The sequence below is a fragment of the Puccinia triticina genome, chromosome 4A (genome assembly GCF_026914185.1).
Source record: "Puccinia triticina chromosome 4A, complete sequence".
NCBI lineage: Eukaryota > Fungi > Basidiomycota > Pucciniomycetes > Pucciniales > Pucciniaceae > Puccinia > Puccinia triticina.
The window spans coordinates 6,178,705-6,196,449 of record NC_070561.1 but is presented as its reverse complement, the minus strand read 5'-3'; the positions used below and the strand labels follow the sequence as shown (position 1 = coordinate 6,196,449).

General features: G+C 45.9%; 3 protein-coding genes across 3 annotated transcripts; all 3 read right to left on the bottom strand.

The window, feature by feature from the left end:
- Positions 1 to 6,413: 6,413 nt before the first annotated feature.
- On the bottom strand, positions 6,414 to 8,160 carry PtA15_4A681 (uncharacterized protein; the record flags this gene model as incomplete). The annotated part of the gene is made up of 5 exons (XM_053168590.1): positions 6,414 to 6,806; positions 6,875 to 7,120; positions 7,189 to 7,523; positions 7,588 to 7,663; positions 7,729 to 8,160. The coding sequence occupies 5 exons, from the start codon at positions 8,158 to 8,160 to the stop codon at positions 6,414 to 6,416; spliced, it is 1,482 nt and encodes a 493-aa protein (XP_053019784.1).
- A 7,616-nt stretch (positions 8,161 to 15,776) lies between these two features.
- PtA15_4A680 (uncharacterized protein) lies at positions 15,777 to 16,165 on the bottom strand (the record flags this gene model as incomplete). The annotated part of the gene is made up of 2 exons (XM_053168589.1): positions 15,777 to 15,914; positions 15,989 to 16,165. 2 exons carry the CDS (start codon positions 16,163 to 16,165, stop codon positions 15,777 to 15,779), a joined length of 315 nt encoding a protein of 104 aa, XP_053019783.1.
- A 478-nt stretch (positions 16,166 to 16,643) lies between these two features.
- PtA15_4A679 (uncharacterized protein) lies at positions 16,644 to 17,105 on the bottom strand (the record flags this gene model as incomplete). Its single annotated transcript, XM_053168587.1, has 1 exon — positions 16,644 to 17,105. One exon carries the CDS (start codon positions 17,103 to 17,105, stop codon positions 16,644 to 16,646), a length of 462 nt encoding a protein of 153 aa, XP_053019782.1.
- Between the last annotated feature and the right edge of the window lie 640 nt (positions 17,106 to 17,745).

The following is a 17,745-nucleotide window of genomic DNA, read 5'->3' as shown; positions in this document are numbered from 1 at the left end:
ATATTTAGAAGGTGTAAACACCAGTTTACAAGGTGTAAGCCACAGTTTACAAGGTGTAAGCCACAGTTTACAAGGTATGAACCCCAGTTTACAAGGTGTAAAGCACAGTTTACAGGGTGCAAACCACCATTTACAAGGGGTAAACCATACTTTACAAGGTGTAAACCACAATTTACAAGGTTTAAACCACACTTTAGAAGGCTTAAACTAGAGATGGCCAGTGGGTACCCGGCACCTGTTGAGGGGTACCGGCCACTGCCCTTTTACTCGTTTGTAGGTGCAGTGTACGGGTCCGGGTATGCAATTTGGGCGGGAAATCCACCGGGTACCCGGGTACCAAACAGGCACCCGCCATTGTCAGCCGCATGAACGGTCATAGAGTGGGGTACACACCTCAATGACCGGCAATTGTTAAGCGGAGTACACAACACATCCCACGCAATGACCGGACATCGAGTGGGGTGATCACAATGGCCGGCCACCAAGCCAGGTGTGTACTCCGCTCAATGACCGGCCTACGTCCGCACTCGATGGCCGATCATTGGGTTGAGTGCGCATCTCACTCAATGGCCATTCATTGAGTGGTATGCGTACCCCCCTTAATGTGCGATCATCGAGTGGGGGCACCGCCGGTACCCGTTGGCGGGTGCAGTGTCCGGGTCCTTGTGTCCAAAATTGGAGAAATTCATACCAAGTACCCGCACCCGTCACCGATACCCTGACCCGTCTGGCCATCTCTAGTTTAAACCACAGTTTGCAAGGTGTAAACCACAGTTTACAAGGTGTAAACCACAGTTTAAAAGGTGTAAACCACAGTTTACAAGGTGTAAACCACAGTTTACAAGGTGTAAACCACAGTTTACAAGGTGTAAACCACAGTTTACAAGGTGTAAACCACAGTTTACAAGGTGTAAACCACAGTTTACAAGGTGTATACCACAGTTTACAAGGTGTAAACCACAGTTTACAAGGTGTAAACCACAGTTTACAAGGTGTAAACCACAGTTTACAAGGTGTAAACCACAGTTTACAAGGTGTAAACCACAGTTTACAAGGTGTAAACCACAGTTTACAAGGTGTAAACCACAGTTTACAAGGTGTAAACCACAGTTTACAAGGTGTAAACCACAGTTTACAAGGTATAAACCACAGTTTACAAGGTGTAAACCACAGTTTACAAGGTATAAACCAACATTTTCAAGGTCAAAACCACAGTTTACAAGATGTAAACCACCATTTACAAGGTTTAAATCACAGTTTACAAGGTGCAAACCCCACTTTACAAGGTGTAAACCACATCTCACAAGGTTGAAACCACAGTTTACAAGGTGTAAACTACCATTTGCAAGGTTTAAACCACAGTTTCCAAGGTGTAAAGCACAGTTTACAAGGTCTAAAGCACAGTTTACATAGGTGTAGACCACAGTTTACAAGGTGTAAAACACAGTTTACAAGGTGTCAACCACAGTTAATTTTACAAGATGTAAAATCAGGTTTAGAAGGTGAACACCCTGGTTTGCAAGGTGAAAAAAACTGGTTTACAAGGTACAAAGCCTGGTTGACAAGGTGTCACAAGGTCCAAACCGCAGTTTACATTGTTTAAACCAAACTTCAAATTAAAACCAAACTTTCCAAGGTGTTCATGTTGCATTGATTTTTTGGGGGGCTTAAATAATTGACTCTCAAAAGTTGAATTTCCAGTGCCAGAGGGACTATTAACAGTTCTGGAGGAACCATCAACAGTGCCAGAGGGACTATTAACAGTTCTGGAGGAACTATTAACAGTGCCAGAGGGACCAGTCCCAGAGGAACTATTAACAGTTCCAGAGGAACTATTAACAGGTCCAGAGGAACTATTAACAGGTCCAGAGGAACTATTAACAGTTCCAGAGGAACTATTAACAGTTCCAGAGGAACTATTAACAGTTCCAGAGGAACTATTAACAGTTCCAGAGGAACTATTAACAGTTCCAGAGGAACTATTAACAGTTCCAGAGGAACTATTAACAGTTCCAGAGGAACTATTAACAGTTCCAGAGGAACTATTAACAGTTCCAGAGGAACTATTAACAGTTCCAGAGGAACTATTAACAGTTCCAGAGGAACTATTAACAGTTCCAGAGGAACTATTAACAGTTCCAGAGGAACTATTAACAGTTCCAGAGGAACTATTAACAGTTCCAGAGGAACTATTAACAGTTCCAGAGGAACTATTAACAGTTCCAGAGGAACTATTAACAGTTCCAGAGGAACTATTAACAGTTCCAGAGGAACTATTAACAGTTCCAGAGCAACTATTAACAGTTCCAGAGGAACTATTAACAGTTCCAGAGGAACTATTAACAGTTCCAGAGGAACTATTAACAGTTCCAGAGGAACTATTAACAGTTCCAGAGGAACTATTAACAGTTCCAGAGGAACTATTAACAGTTCCAGAGGAACTATTAACAGTTCCAGAGGAACTATTAACAGTTCCAGAGGAACTATTAACAGTTCCAGAGGAACTATTAACAGTTCCAGAGGAACTATTAACAGTTCCAGAGGAACTATCAACAGTTCCAGAGGAACTATTAACAGTTCCAGAGGAACTATTAACAGTTCCAGAGGAACTATTAACAGTTCCAGAGGAACTATTAACAGTTCCAGAGGAACTATTAACAGTTCCAGAGGAACTATTAACAGTTCCAGAGGAACTATTAACAGTTCCAGAGGAACTATTAACAGTTCCAGAGGAACTATTAACAGTTCCAGAGGAACTATTAACAGTTCCAGAGGAACTATTAACAGTTCCAGAGGAACTATTAACAGTTCCAGAGGAACTATTAACAGTTCCAGAGGAACTATTAACAGTTCCAGAGGAACTATTAACAGTTCCAGAGGAACTATTAACAGTTCCAGAGGAACTATTAACAGTTCCAGAGGAACTATTAACAGTTCCAGAGGAACTATTAACAGTTCCAGAGGAACTATTAACAGTTCCAGAGGAACTATTAACAGTTCCAGAGGAACTATTAACAGTTCCAGAGGAACTATTAACAGTTCCAGAGGAACTATTAACAGTTCCAGAGGAACTATTAACAGTTCCAGAGGAACTATTAACAGTTCCAGAGGAACTATTAACAGTTCCAGAGGAACTATTAACAGTTCCAGAGGAACTATTAACAGTTCCAGAGGAACTATTAACAGTTCCAGAGGAACTATTAACAGTTCCAGAGGAACTATTAACAGTTCCAGAGGAACTATTAACAGTTCCAGAGGAACTATTAACAGTTCCAGAGGAACTATTAACAGTTCCAGAGGAACTATTAACAGTTCCAGAGGAACTATTAACAGTTCCAGAGGAACTATTAACAGTTCCAGAGGAACTATTAACAGTTCCAGAGGAACTATTAACAGTTCCAGAGGAACTATTAACAGTTCCAGAGGAACTATTAACAGTTCCAGAGGAACTATTAACAGTTCCAGAGGAACTATTAACAGTTCCAGAGGAACTATTAACAGTTCCAGAGGAACTATTAACAGTTCCAGAGGAACTATTAACAGTTCCAGAGGAACTATTAACAGTTCCAGAGGAACTATTAACAGTTCCAGAGGAACTATTAACAGTTCCAGAGGAACTATTAACAGTTCCAGAGGAACTATTAACAGTTCCAGAGGAACTATTAACAGTTCCAGAGGAACTATTAACAGTTCCAGAGGAACTATTAACAGTTCCAGAGGAACTATTAACAGTTCCAGAGGAACTATTAACAGTTCCAGAGGAACTATTAACAGTTCCAGAGGAACTATTAACAGTTCCAGAGGAACTATTAACAGTTCCAGAGGAACTATTAACAGTTCCAGAGGAACTATTAACAGTTCCAGAGGAACTATTAACAGTTCCAGAGGAACTATTAACAGTTCCAGAGGAACTATTAACAGTTCCAGAGGAACTATTAACAGTTTCAGAGGAACTATTAACAGTTCCAGAGGAACTATTAACAGTTCCAGAGGAACTATTAACAGTTCCAGAGGAACTATTAACAGTTCCAGAGGAACTATTAACAGTTCCAGAGGAACTATTAACAGTTCCAGAGGAACTATTAACAGTTCCAGAGGAACTATTAACAGTTCCAGAGGAACTATTAACAGTCCCAGAGGAACTATTAACAGTTCCAGAGGAACTATTAACAGTCCCAGAGGAACTATTAACAGTTCCAGAGGAACTATTAACAGTTCCAGAGGAACTATTAACAGTTCCAGAGGAACTATTAACAGTTCCAGAGGAACTATTAACAGTTCCAGAGGAACTATTAACAGTTCCAGAGGAACTATTAACAGTTCCAGAGGAACTATTAACAGTTCCAGAGGAACTATTAACAGTTCCAGAGGAACTATTAACAGTTCCAGAGGAACTATTAACAGTTCCAGAGGAACTATTAACAGTTCCAGAGGAACTATTAACAGTTCCAGAGGAACTATTAACAGTTCCAGAGGAACTATTAACAGTTCCAGAGGAACTATTAACAGTTCCAGAGGAACTATTAACAGTTCCAGAGGAACTATTAACAGTTCCAGAGGAACTATTAACAGTTCCAGAGGAACTATTAACAGTTCCAGAGGAACTATTAACAGTTCCAGAGGAACTATTAACAGTTCCAGAGGAACTATTAACAGTTCCAGAGGAACTATTAACAGTTCCAGAGGAACTATTAACAGTTCCAGAGGAACTATTAACAGTTCCAGAGGAACTATTAACAGTTCCAGAGGAACTATTAACAGTTCCAGAGGAACTATTAACAGTTCCAGAGGAACTATTAACAGTTCCAGAGGAACTATTAACAGTTCCAGAGGAACTATTAACAGTTCCAGAGGAACTATTAACAGTTCCAGAGGAACTATTAACAGTTCCAGAGGAACGATTAACAGTTCCAGAGGAACTATTAACAGTTCCAGAGGAACTATTAACAGTTCCAGAGGAACTATTAACAGTTCCAGAGGAACTATTAACAGTTCCAGAGGAACTATTAACAGTTCCAGAGGAACTATTAACAGTTCCAGAGGAACTATTAACAGTTCCAGAGGAACTATTAACAGTCCCAGAGGAACTATTAACAGTTCCAGAGGAACTATTAACAGTTCCAGAGGAACTATTAACAGTTCCAGAGGAACTATTAACAGTGCCAGAGGGACTATTAGGCACTATTAACAGTGCCAGATGCACCATTAACAGTGTCAGGCACCTGCCACTGATGCAAAACGGCCATCTATAGTGTCACTGTAAACCCAAGTTTCCAAGATGTCAACCTAAGCTAAACCCATGTAAACAAACATATTCCAGGTCTAAAATACTATTGAGAAGGTGTAAACCAGCATCTAAAAGTTCTAAAACAACAATTAAAACGTGTAAACCAATATTTGCAAGATGTCAACCAACCAAGGGTGAAAGTGCTGCTCTTCAAAAAGTGCAGCGGTTTTGGTGGTGGCTGCGCTGCACTGGAAGTAGAGGCCCCGCCCGCTGCACTACACCACGGGTGCAAAAAGATATTCCGAAGCCGGATTGAATCCGGCTTGGAAATATTTTCCAGTTCATTCAGAACGGACGTCGCCAGGAACGAGTCACAGCATCCGCGTTTGGGATATTTTGAGAATATCTCAGGAACCACTCTGAGTGGTTTTTGAAATATTTTGCATAAATTTAGGAAATATTTTCTGGGATATCTTCCCCCAAATATTTTGAAAATATCTCAGAAACCACTCAAAGTGGTTTTTACAATTTTTTTGAGGATATTGTTGATGAGAAAACCAAAATGTTTGGGAAAATATCTCAAATCCCACCACATATCCAGGAAAATATTTTGTTAATCAAGTTTTATCCCACAAAATATTCTAATAAACCATTTTTATAATGCAAAATATTCCGATAGCCACAGTTTGCTGGACAAAATATTCATGAGAACCAAAAATATTGCTCACAATATTCTGCTGCCTCATTTTTCTTGAGTAAAATATTTTCAATAATATTTTCAAAAATACTACACACATCAATCTGGCATCATCCCAACGGGAAGCCCGGATTATTTTCATTGCAGGCAAAAAAATAGCAAGAACAACAGAAAGATATAGACTAGAATAGAAGAGGAGATCGGTATGTATATCATTCTAGACTGCAATTGATACTAGTATCAGCATTGGTGTTAGTATCAGCGTTGGTGTTAGTATCATTGTTGGTGTTGCCATCATTTCGTTTGGCATTGATCTCGGCAATCCTTGCTGTAACCTCGTCATCGGTTGGCAGAGCTGCTTGCTCTTCATCAACATCCTGGGACAACGTCCGATCGTTCCCCCAGAGAGCCCGGTCCTTGCGAATAATCAGGGATGCAAAAGCAAATTTTTGCATGTCAAAGTGATCGGCGCGAGTGGCGAGATCTTCCTCAATGGCAGTCCAGAAGTGGGGGGGGGGCTGAGCTCTTCTTCCCCTTGCTTTTCGCTTGTTGAAGCTGATTCAGGTGAATCATGAGCCTGAGGTAGGCCAATCTGGCCTTTGCCGCGTTGGTTATGCTTGAATCGGCGTTTATCTTATGGTTTTCGACGTCTTTATATCTAGTTGTCATCTGCCGATACACTTCGGGTACAAGTTTGCTGAGCTTGGGGACTCCTTTGGGGTTCGCTAGACCGTTCTTGATGATAGTCAACAATACGCTCTTTTGGTTTTTCAATTGGTTATGGATTGCCTGGTCCACCTTCTCGACGAGCTCGGCGTTGTCTCGCCATTTCACTGAAAGATGGGTTTGGAGCCATTCCTCGCTTTGCTGATCAATGGCTTCCTGTCAAGCCACATATGCGGGGTCAGCTGAATAATATGCTGGTTTGATTTCAATTGCTTCCTACTTACTTTGACAAGGGAGTATGGTGTCTTCGCATCGTGATTCTTGAGGGAGGACTGGCGGCCAAACGAATCAAGGTCAGGGCTCAAGAGAACTCGTCGTAGGGTTGTGCTGACAAAGGCCACTAATGAGTTGCTCGGAGCTTCTACCGCTACAGCAGCGGGTCGTTCCTGGGTCTCCAGCTTTGCGGCCAAGGCTTCAAAAGCGGCGAGTTGCAACACAACTGTTGCTGGCCAGCGTTCCTGCTTTGGTATCTGCGAAGCGCTCGGGGGCAGCGAAGTCAGCATGAGAAGGTGCAAGGAAAAAGTGGAAAAGAACTTACATTGAAGAGGGGCTGAGCAATCTTCACCAGCTCTTCGGGTTTTTTCAGGCAGGCTTGAAGCTCGCCAATGTTATCCCGGATCCAGGTCACCGTCTCAGTGCGCAGCGAGGCTGTTGACGTGTCCGAGCTTGTGTGATTTTGGCTTATCCAGCTTGGAGGTGCCCCGCTGGAGTTGGATTGGTAATCCACCTTGTCGCCCAAATGTTGTCGGCTTTCATACCTGGCGTACGGAGTAGGTGAGGGGACTAGACTGGCTCGTCGCGGTGAGCGCATGGGTCCAAGCCCGCCGGTATCGGGCGCCCGATGGCGCCCGAGCGGGGCCACAGGGGGGGTGTCTGGCGGAGAGGTAGAGGAATTTAATCCCCCGCATGTTTGCTTACGAGTGATGGTGGGACTTACTGGGGTGGGTATGGCCGCCGCTGCCGTGGGAGCCAATCACAGGGGCACCTCGCCGCCATGACCGCCTGGGCCACCGCTGCCATGGGAGCCAATCAAAGGGGCACCTCCGCCGCCATGAACCACTGGAGTGCCGCCACTAACTTGAGATCTGATTGGAGGGCCGCCACTACCTTGAGAGCCAATCGGAGGGCCGCCACTAACTTGAGACCCAATCGGAGCGCAGCCAACACCGCCATGTCCCACGACAGGGCCGCCAACGGCGCCATGTCTCATCGCTGGGCCGCCGCTACCTTGAGAGTTGATCGGAGGGCCGCCAACATGGCCATTTTCCATCAAAGGCCCGCTGCCCCCGCCACCAGGCTGGTGCGGTGAGTATGAGTGTTGACTAGCTGGGTTGTTGGGGTCAAAGGGGTGGGTTCCAGCTGGAAAGGACCGCCTGTCGTGCTGATATCCGTATACCTGGGGATCAGGTTGCCTACCTTGAGAGGTGGTGTCAAACGGGTGAGGGTTCGTATCCGGTTGGTAAGAGTCTTGCATGGACAACCAGGTGTCCCCATTAGCTTGAGAAGCCATGTGAGAGTGTCCTGTTTCATTGGACCCATCAGTCCACGCACATAAAACTTGGTTAGTATCAAGGAAAACAGGAGCCTATGACGATGGGTTGGTAAAACTTCGTACAGGTGGTGATGAGCCAGTTAGAATGATGTCAATTGAGGGGTTCCGGTAGCTAGGCCCGTTATATCAGAATCGGGTGAATGGGTCCGGTCGAGATGGAGACAAAATCAAGCCTGTTTAGATAGGTGCGGTGTGTGTGTGTGTGTTTGGGGGGTGTTTGCAGGCGAGATGGTTGATGTGGAGACAAAAGATGACTTGTGCAAACAATTTGGAATCTCCGGTTGGTTGGAGTTCAGCGGGTCAACGTGCTTTTTTTGGCCTGCCAGCGTCAACTTTTTTTTGGCCAGACGGAACCCTGCCAGCAGTCTCACCAACTTAAATAAGTGACCTCTGCCACCAAATCTGCCGGCAAGTCATCCACTTCTTGCTTATATACAAAATAACACCAATTTGAATTTGTTCATAAAACTTGATAATCAGCTTCAGCTTCCATCTCATTGCTGGTGGTCTCTTATTGGATTCTGCCACAAAGCACCTATACTCTCTTATTCCTTCTCATCTTCAGTGGTTTCCTATTGGTTTCTGCTACCTACAAAGATTGTCTACTATACATTCAAGACTTTTTTGGTATACCTAACCTCCCTGAGCCTCGGACATGGCAAACAACTATAACACTCAGTAAGAAACTATGGGAAAGTTCACAATCTGACACACAGAAGGAGTATGAGAGAAAACTTCAATTATATGGCCTCCGAGACCGCATTAATATAGAACTGGCCCAACGCAAGCATGACAATTACAACGAGAGGAAACGTATTATTGAACTTGAGGAAAAAACCCCTGACCGATTGCAGAACCCCTGGCTGTTCTTGGAATCCTTTGATGGGTGCAAAGATACTCCAATTGAAATATTACATGTCATACTCCTGGGATCAGTTAAATACTTATGGCATGACTTCATGGGGAAAATCAAGGCATCACAACTTCCAGAACTAGAAGCACGATGGCGGGCATTTGACACAGAAGGGCTGAATGTTCCACCAATTCAACCTTGATACATGATTGCCCATTACAAAAGCTTTGTGGGAAAAGAGTTTTGGGTAATACTCCAGGCTGCACCATTTGTTCTGTTCCCTTTAATGACAGATGAACAGAAGGCTTTGTGGTTGTCTTTATGCGCCCTTGGGAGCTACATATTTCAGACATGCATTGATGATATGGAAATGTATATTTATGAACTGAAGAATCACATTCAGAACCTTGAAATTCACCTAGTAATGATGTCGGGAAGATGGGCCAACAAGCCAAAAATTCACATGTTGCTTCACCTTGAAGAATCAATCAGAAGATTTGGACCGGCCAGTCTGTGTTCAACTGAGAAGTTTGAAAGTTTCAATGGGATTGTACAAAACAGGTCTATCCACTCAAACCGCTTGAGCCCTGGGAGGGATATAGCCACAGGCTTTGCTGACGCCAGAATCATGAGGCTTTTGATGTCAGGTGCCCGATTATACAACCACGAGGCCAAGAGATACTTCCAAGCATCACCACGGCTCACTGCCCTCTTTCATAAGAATACACTCATTCAAGAGGTTATGGGATACCAAAAATCATCTTTGGCAAGTTACACCAGATATCCTTGCCTGCATGGGCCCAAGGGGCCTCAACCACCTCCTGAAGATATACCAGAAATCCTGCAAACACACCACAGGAGCTATCACATCATCAAGGTTGCAGCAGTCAAGCTCAATGAGAAGAATACAATCCGGTCAGGCTCATTTGTATTGGTGAGCATCTTCAAAAATAAATTTGATTAATCCGACATTTACTGAAAAAAAAAAAAACAATAAATTACAGGAAAAAAAACCCACAAACCCTCACGGAAGTATTGGGTTTGTGGAGTCCATCTGGGAAGTGGGATCCTTGGTATTTTATGCCAAAATAAACAAATGTATAAAGATGGGAATTCAACCAGAAAATAGTATGACCATACTTTCTAAGGAGGACAGGTGTGTATACACCCCAGTGGAGGTCAGAAGTATTTGATATCAGATGATGCCTGGGACAACAGCTGATACATAACTCTGCTTCACCGCCACACAGAAAATCGTATGCACCTTGAATGTACAGCATGATTGCTTTTCAGGGAACTGCTCCACCATTGAAACCACAATAGCACCCATTGGGCGTCAAGAAGGTGCTTCTGTCATTTGGAAAATATTTCACGCAAAAAACAATAGATACCTCTTAAATGCTTTCTCTCATCACGTAGCTATATGCCACCGCAATCATTCTGATACATGGGTTGGCCCCATAAATGAAAGTACAAAAATGCTGGCCTGCAGGCAGGGACTTCATGTATGGCAGAGTGAGATATGACATCTGATGACATATGGTTTTGCTAGAATTTTCAAGTATGTAACTCATGTAACTATTTCACAGTGTTTTTTCATGATGGAAATAATTTGCAGTTCAAGAAGTTTCAATTTTGAGACAGACAAGTTACATTTTCAGGTGGACAAAAGAAGAAACAGTTGATGAATAGGAAAACAAGTACACCGTGTTGAGGTGGCTCATCTGTTGTGTGCTTCGATCTTCTCTTTGTGTACATGTCAGATACAGTGACATATTGTTTTCATTTCACATATCTCTATTTAGTCTGGAGCAGCAGTGTTGGTTGGACTCTTTTCCTCATCCTTCCAACACACTCCCTTCGGTCGATTCTGCTGCTCCAGTCTATTGCAACAGGTTATGAGTCCCAGCTGCACTTAAACCAGCGCAACCTCTCGAAATAAAAACAGACAACCAGAACAGCAGTGTGTTCAAATCATCAAGGATCAAAACTATCTTCGTTTTACCATCACAACGAATTCTGTCACCATGGCAGAACAAGCTCAACCCATTGCTCCCGACTCTTCAGACAACTCGTCTCTTAGGGTCACCGGGATCCCTCAACTTCCGGCTCCGGAGGCCGACTCCGACTATCTCAAGTGGAGTTTTGTCGTCACTGTCCACCTGAACTCCATCAACCTTGGCTACCTCCTCAAGGAAGTCAAGCCCGAAGACCGTACCGCCAAATGGACCAAAGATAATGCCGATGTGTGTTCATTCATTGTCCGAACCATTCACCAGGACAATCTCCATCTTATTCAAGCATTTCCCGAAGACGCTAAGGGAATGTGGGATGCCCTTCACGAGGCTCATTTGGATTCCACCGTGGGGGGTCGAATCTACTGGCTCCGCAAGCTCGTCCTCCTCCGTCTAGCTGGGGACGACGTCGAAAACCATATCAAAGAGATGGCGTTATGCGCCGAGCGACTCAACTCCCTCATCACCGCGAAGAAACCACTCACTGTCGACGACATTCACGCGGCTTCTCTCCTAAGTTCACTCCCCGCTGATTGGCTTCACTGTGTGTCTGCCATGATGAACGAGGAGAACGTCACGCCGGCTCGCATTGTGGCAGCGCTCAAGGCGGAATCTCTTTGTCGCAAGGCTCGTGTAGAAGGCAATGTCTCTGTCTCGGCCTCCAAAGCAAGAACTTCCTCTGGGGGTAAGATTCGACCTCCCTTTGATGACTCTCTCTATTGCTCTTTCTGCCGCATCAGAGGCCACGAGTTACCTGCCTGCGATTCTGCCGCTCGCATTCTGAATGATCACCAGTCAAGACGCCAGGATAATGATCCCAAACGCCGTTCTGGTTCGGAGAGAAGTTCCAACCGCCGTGAAGGGACTAGTCGTTCCTCTTCCAACCGCAGCCATCCACCGTCTCAGCCCGCCGCCAAGGCTGGCCTTACTACCGTTTTCGAACTCGGCAGCGACTCTGAGAGTGCTTCGGATCACTCCGGCTCTGAATACGCCAGCAAAGCATCCACTGCCGTCCATCTTGTCCAAGCGCACAAAGCTTCCATGGACGCCAATATCGACTCGGGCTGCTCCATGAGCATGACACCCGACGTAACTCAGGTCACCAACATCAAGGTTTCCACCACTCCCGTACGCCTAGCAGACCACTCGGTGGTTCATGCTACTCACAAAGGCCTCTCGTCTCTTCCTCTCGCCGTTCCCAAATCCATCAAAACCCTGGTAGTCCTGGATCTGGCCGAACCTCTTCTCTCCGTGGCCGCAATGTGTGACGCCTCTCTCCGCGTTGTCTTCACACCCACTTCGTGTGAGGTCTACGACGCCAAGGATTTCGGTACCACAGGATCCGTTGTTGGGCACGGTTACCGAAAGGGAAACCTTTACTATCTCCCTTCCGCCGAGGTGAAGTCCCGGTCTACTTCCTTGGGCGCCACCCATTTGGCTGACAATTCTCTATTGGGTTACCACTTCCGCCTATCTCACCTAGGGCTCAAAGCACTCAAACGACTCCTCAGTTTGAACAAGATCAAACCCTCAATCATGAACGAGTTAGAGGTTCAACAATGCCCTGTTTGCATACAGTCTAAAATGCACCGTTCCCCTTTCTATTCTTGGTCTTCTTACCGCTCCTCTCTCCCCGGTGCTCTGATCCACTCGGACGTAGGCTCTTTCGAAACTGTATCTCGAGAAGGATATAAATACTTTGTAACCTTCATTGACGACTGTTCCAAGGCAGTTTCCATCATGCCTATGAAATGTAAAAGTGATGTTTTTCGCTGCTTCAAAATCTTCAAAACCACTTTTGAGAAAGATGGTCGTCACAAAATCCTCTCCCTGCGCTCGGACAATGGAGGCGAGTATCTTTCAAAGGCCTTCGAGAATTTTCTGCTCGAGTCCGGCATCAAACATGAGCCGGGCCCTCCTCACTCTCCCGAGCTGAACGGCGTCGCAGAAAGGGCCAACAGGACGTTTGGAAATCTCATTCGCTGTCTGCTCCTCGGTTCCAAGCTGCCCAAATCATTCTGGGCTGACGCTCTCCGTCACATCCTTCACTCTTATAACTCCATTCCGCTCTCCACACCCTCTGGCTTCCACGCTCCCAACTCCATTCTCGGTACTGATCCAGTTTCTCTCCACAACCTCCACCCTTTCGGGTGCCTGGTGTGGTATAAAGTCCCTGAGGCAAACCGAAAAAAGCTGGATCCTAAGGCCCGAGCCTCTCTTTTCCTTTCATATCTCTCGGACGGCAACAGGTACTGACTTTGGGATCTTCAGACCAAGCAGGTTCTCAAGTCACAAGACGTTCTTTTCAACGACGCCGTTTTTCCCTACAGCCATCGCATTGTTGGCCCGACACCTGAGATACACGTAGAAATTCCTTGGCCCCAGGACTCCTCTGCTCGCTTTTCCCCTGGTTCCCTTCCCCCTCCTAACCCCTCCTCTCATGAGCCTGCTCCGCGACCGTCCATCCTGGATTCTCCCCCACTCCACATTCCTCTTAAGGATTGCTTTGACCGACGATTGACCGCTTCAATGCACGCTCCACTCAACCAAATCCGCCATCCCTCCCCCGCCTCTTCCCTCAGCTCCCCTGAGTTGACTTCTTCGGAGGGTAAGTCAGCTCCTTCCCCGGTTTCTTTACCGTCTCCTTTCTTTCGGCCGGTGTCGCCACCCCCCCTTATTCCGTCTTGTGCTGCCACACCGCCGGCTCCCTTATCGTCTTCTGATACCTGCGGTCTTCCCTCCCCAACTCCCCCCGCCAAACCTGCCTTACCTCCTCCTGAATCTTTCCCTCTCCCGCCCTCTCCGCCTCGTGTTCTGACACCTCCGCCGGCGCGTCGCTCTAACAGGTCCCGGAAAGCCCCAGATAGGTACGGTCAGTGGTCCAAAGCTGCAGTGTCTTCGGAGGATGTTGATACTCCAAAAACGTGGCGTCAAGTCCAGCGCTCCCCCAACAAAGATCGCTGGCTGAAAGCTGCTGCCGGTGAGTTCTCTTCACTCGTGGGTATGGACACCTGGCGTCTTGTGCCCCGTCCGGACAAGCGAAAGATCATCAAGTCCAAATGGGTCTTCAAAATCAAACGCCGCCCGGACAAGTCTATCCAGAAGCTGAAGGCACGACTAGTTGCTATGGGGTATTCTCAAATTCGCGGGGAGGATTACGACAAGGTGTTCTCCCCCACCCTTCGGATGGAAACACTGCGACTGATATGTAGTCTTTTAGATGTGCGTAAGTGGACGGGCCGACAGGTCGACTTCAAAACCGCCTTTCTCAACGGCCAGCTTGAAACACCCGTATACATGGAGCAACCCGCCGGGTTTGAAGACTCCGAACACCCTGACTATGTATGTGAGGTCTCCCGTTCTCTTTACGGTCTGAAGCAATCTCCCCGTCAATGGAACCACAAACTCCACGCAGCTTTCCTCAATCTCGGTCTTCAACAGTCCAAATATGATCCAACACTGTATTTCCGTCTTCAAGAAGAAAAACTCATCGGAGCGGTTGTTGTGCACGTGGATGATCTCGCTGTTGTTGGCGAAAATACATATGTGGCAGACCTGATCTCTGCTCTCGGGGCGCGGTTTCAAATAGGCGCGGACAAAGAGCTTCACCATTTCCTTTCTATCAAACTCACTCGAGATTTCGACCATCGCCTTATGTACATGTCTCAATCTCACTACATTAATGATCTTGTTGCGCGGTTCTGTCCCGGAAAATCTGTGTCCACGTTGACTCCAACGGATACAATGTTCAAGGATCTCCGTCGGCGGAGACCGGAGGATCTTTCATCTCCTGGTCCTTACAATCAAATTATTGGATCTCTTCTCTGGGTCGCACAATGTACTCGACCTGATGTGTTGTTTGCGGTAAATAAACTATCTCAATTTCTCAGGGATCCCTCGGCTGCTCACTGGTTTGCTGCGGTTCGCGTTCTGAATTATCTCCACTCTACCAAAGACCTCCGTCTTCGTTTGGGCGGTACACTTTCATGCAGCGGCTTCTCAGATGCGGACTGGGCTGAAGATCGCAAGGACAGACGTTCGACATCAGCTTACACGTACCGTATTGGTGTTGGGGCAATCTCCTGGAAATCAAGAAAGCAAGCTACTGTGTCACTATCCAGCACTGAGTCGGAATACAAAGCCCTCTCCGACTCCTGCAAAGAGGGACTTTGGCTCCGCAATGTCCTGACGGAACTACGTCTTCGTCCCCAGCAAGCCCTTCCCTTGCATGTCGACAACGAAGGCGCAGAGGCTCTGGCAAACAATCCCGAGCACCACTCCCGCACAAAACACATTGATGCCCGGTATCATTTTGTTCGTGAATGCGTTAAGGACGGCAAGATACAAATCTTTCACGTATCCACTCATGATATGCTAGCCGATATGCTCACTAAACCGCTGCCACAGGTCCTTCTGGAGAAACACCGGTCCATGTTTGGTGTTGTGTAGTGTCTTTTCTTTCCATTTATTTGTTCTTCTGTCTGTCTCTCATCTCAGTTCTCAGCAAGGGGGGGTGTTGAGGTGGCTCATCTGTTGTGTGCTTCGATCTTCTCTTTGTGTACATGTCAGATACAGTGACATATTGTTTTCATTTCACATATCTCTATTTAGTCTGGAGCAGCAGTGTTGGTTGGACTCTTTTCCTCATCCTTCCAACACACTCCCTTCGGTCGATTCTGCTGCTCCAGTCTATCGCAACACACCGATCAGTTATTTTCAAGCTGTGCAACAACAGAGGCTACACCTAAAACTATTAAATGAGCTGGGCCAACTTTAAATCCTGGATCCATGAGATCCTGCGCATTCATGCCTTTGAAGACAGACCAGTGGTAGATGGAGTGTTTCTTGATTATGGAAACAGTGTGTTTGTCATTTCCTTTGAGATGTGAAATGAGAAAAAACTCATAGACAGATTGACATTAGCCTGATGCAAGCGTTGGCGCTTGGCAGGAGGGATGTCTCCAAGAACCGGGTTGTTCGTCTTGGCATCGTTGTCCGAACAAGGCGCGGGGCTGTCCGCGTTGTCCAAAATACGCGGCGGGGTGCTGGCATCCGAGCTATGTGGTGGTCGATTGTCCCCCTGCGAGTCGGTCATGCTGACTTTAGAGGGTTCTTGAATCAAAACATGCAGGCAACGGTGGGTAGTTACGATAACAGTTACTATCAGTTTTTTTTCTCCTTCAGTCTTTAATTTAAAATTCAGAACCACCTAATGATTTTTATCAGCTAGATCAAAAGAAGTCATAGCTCTCCTCTAATAATTGGTGAAATAATTTTCCATTTTTGTAAAAAGACTGCCTGGATATCCTTGATTACACTTCCAGTTTTTAGTTACTGGTTTTAGTTACTAGTAACTGCAAAATTTGACACGGAATAAGGGATATCAATTTATTCTTTTGACAAAAATGGAAAATTCTTTCACCAATTTTTAGAGGAGAGCTCTGACTTCTTGATCTAGCTGACAGAACATTTTATTTGGTTCCTAATTTTAAATTGAAGACCAAAGAAGAGGATTCATGGTTATTGTAACTACCCACCATTGATGCAGGTGAGTTGATGGCGCTGGTGGGATGTCAAGCGGAATGGGAGCATCCATCACACACTTGAGGTTGGAAAGTTTCAAGGTATGCATTGGACGCCTTGATCCGTACCGCCGCCCTGGCGCCCTTCGGCATATGCAACATAGATCGGCGGAAAATCGGGTAGCCGGCCGGCAACGGGTACGTCCTGATCCTCCCAGTGGGTTTGATTATTTGGCCAACCCAAGCGAGTCGGCCAAGGGCATCTTCTTTTTTGAGTATGCCACCAAGTTTGAAATTATCCCGGGTCAAATCAAGGTGGCTGAGAACTGCGTTCTTGAACCAAACGCACCGGCAGCACTGTTTGGTGATCTGCATGAATGATGAAGGATCACAAGGCCATTCAGCTGGTATCTGCTCAGGTGCGGCGAGCTGTAATGTTTCGTCGCACAGCCAGAAGTTATACTTGACTTCAAGTGAGATCAAGTTGTCCTGGAGCGTTTGCGATACAACCATGTTGGTGGGGAATGGAGGGAGGAGAAAGGAAAAGGAGGGGTGGAGGACGGACAAGGGGGGTGGTAACGGACTGTCCATTTCTCGGCGTTGAATGAACATCATCTAACAGGAGGACAGTGGGAGCAGGGTTTGATGATCATCAAACCAAACAATGGCTCAACATCTCAACGTTTGACCCAACCCATCCAACGATGGGGGTGATTTCCCGTTGTCTCAACTGGGTCCGCAACGCACCAGTGCCAAAGCCGTGTGTTGCCGTCCGCGCCCGAGCCGGCAGAACAGTAAAAATCACTGTAAATATTTCTGTGAACTTTTGATGGTGAGAGGAAATATTTCCTCGAACTTTGAGAGGAATGAGAATATTTCCTGAGACTTTTTGAAAAAGTTCAAGGAAATATTTTCTTTCCCATAGATATCCCCGGAAATATTTCATTTCAAAAAAAAAGGGGAGGAAATATTTACAAAGGGGCTGGGAAAATATTATCCCAACATTCTGCGTAAATATTTCCAAAAACCAGCAGATTATTTTCGGACCCCATCAGAAAACTTTTAGTGCACCCGTGGTGTACCCTTTTTTTGGGTCAGGCAAGAAGGGGGGACCTGCCACTTTCAGCGGTAGCGCAGTGGAACCATTGCTGCT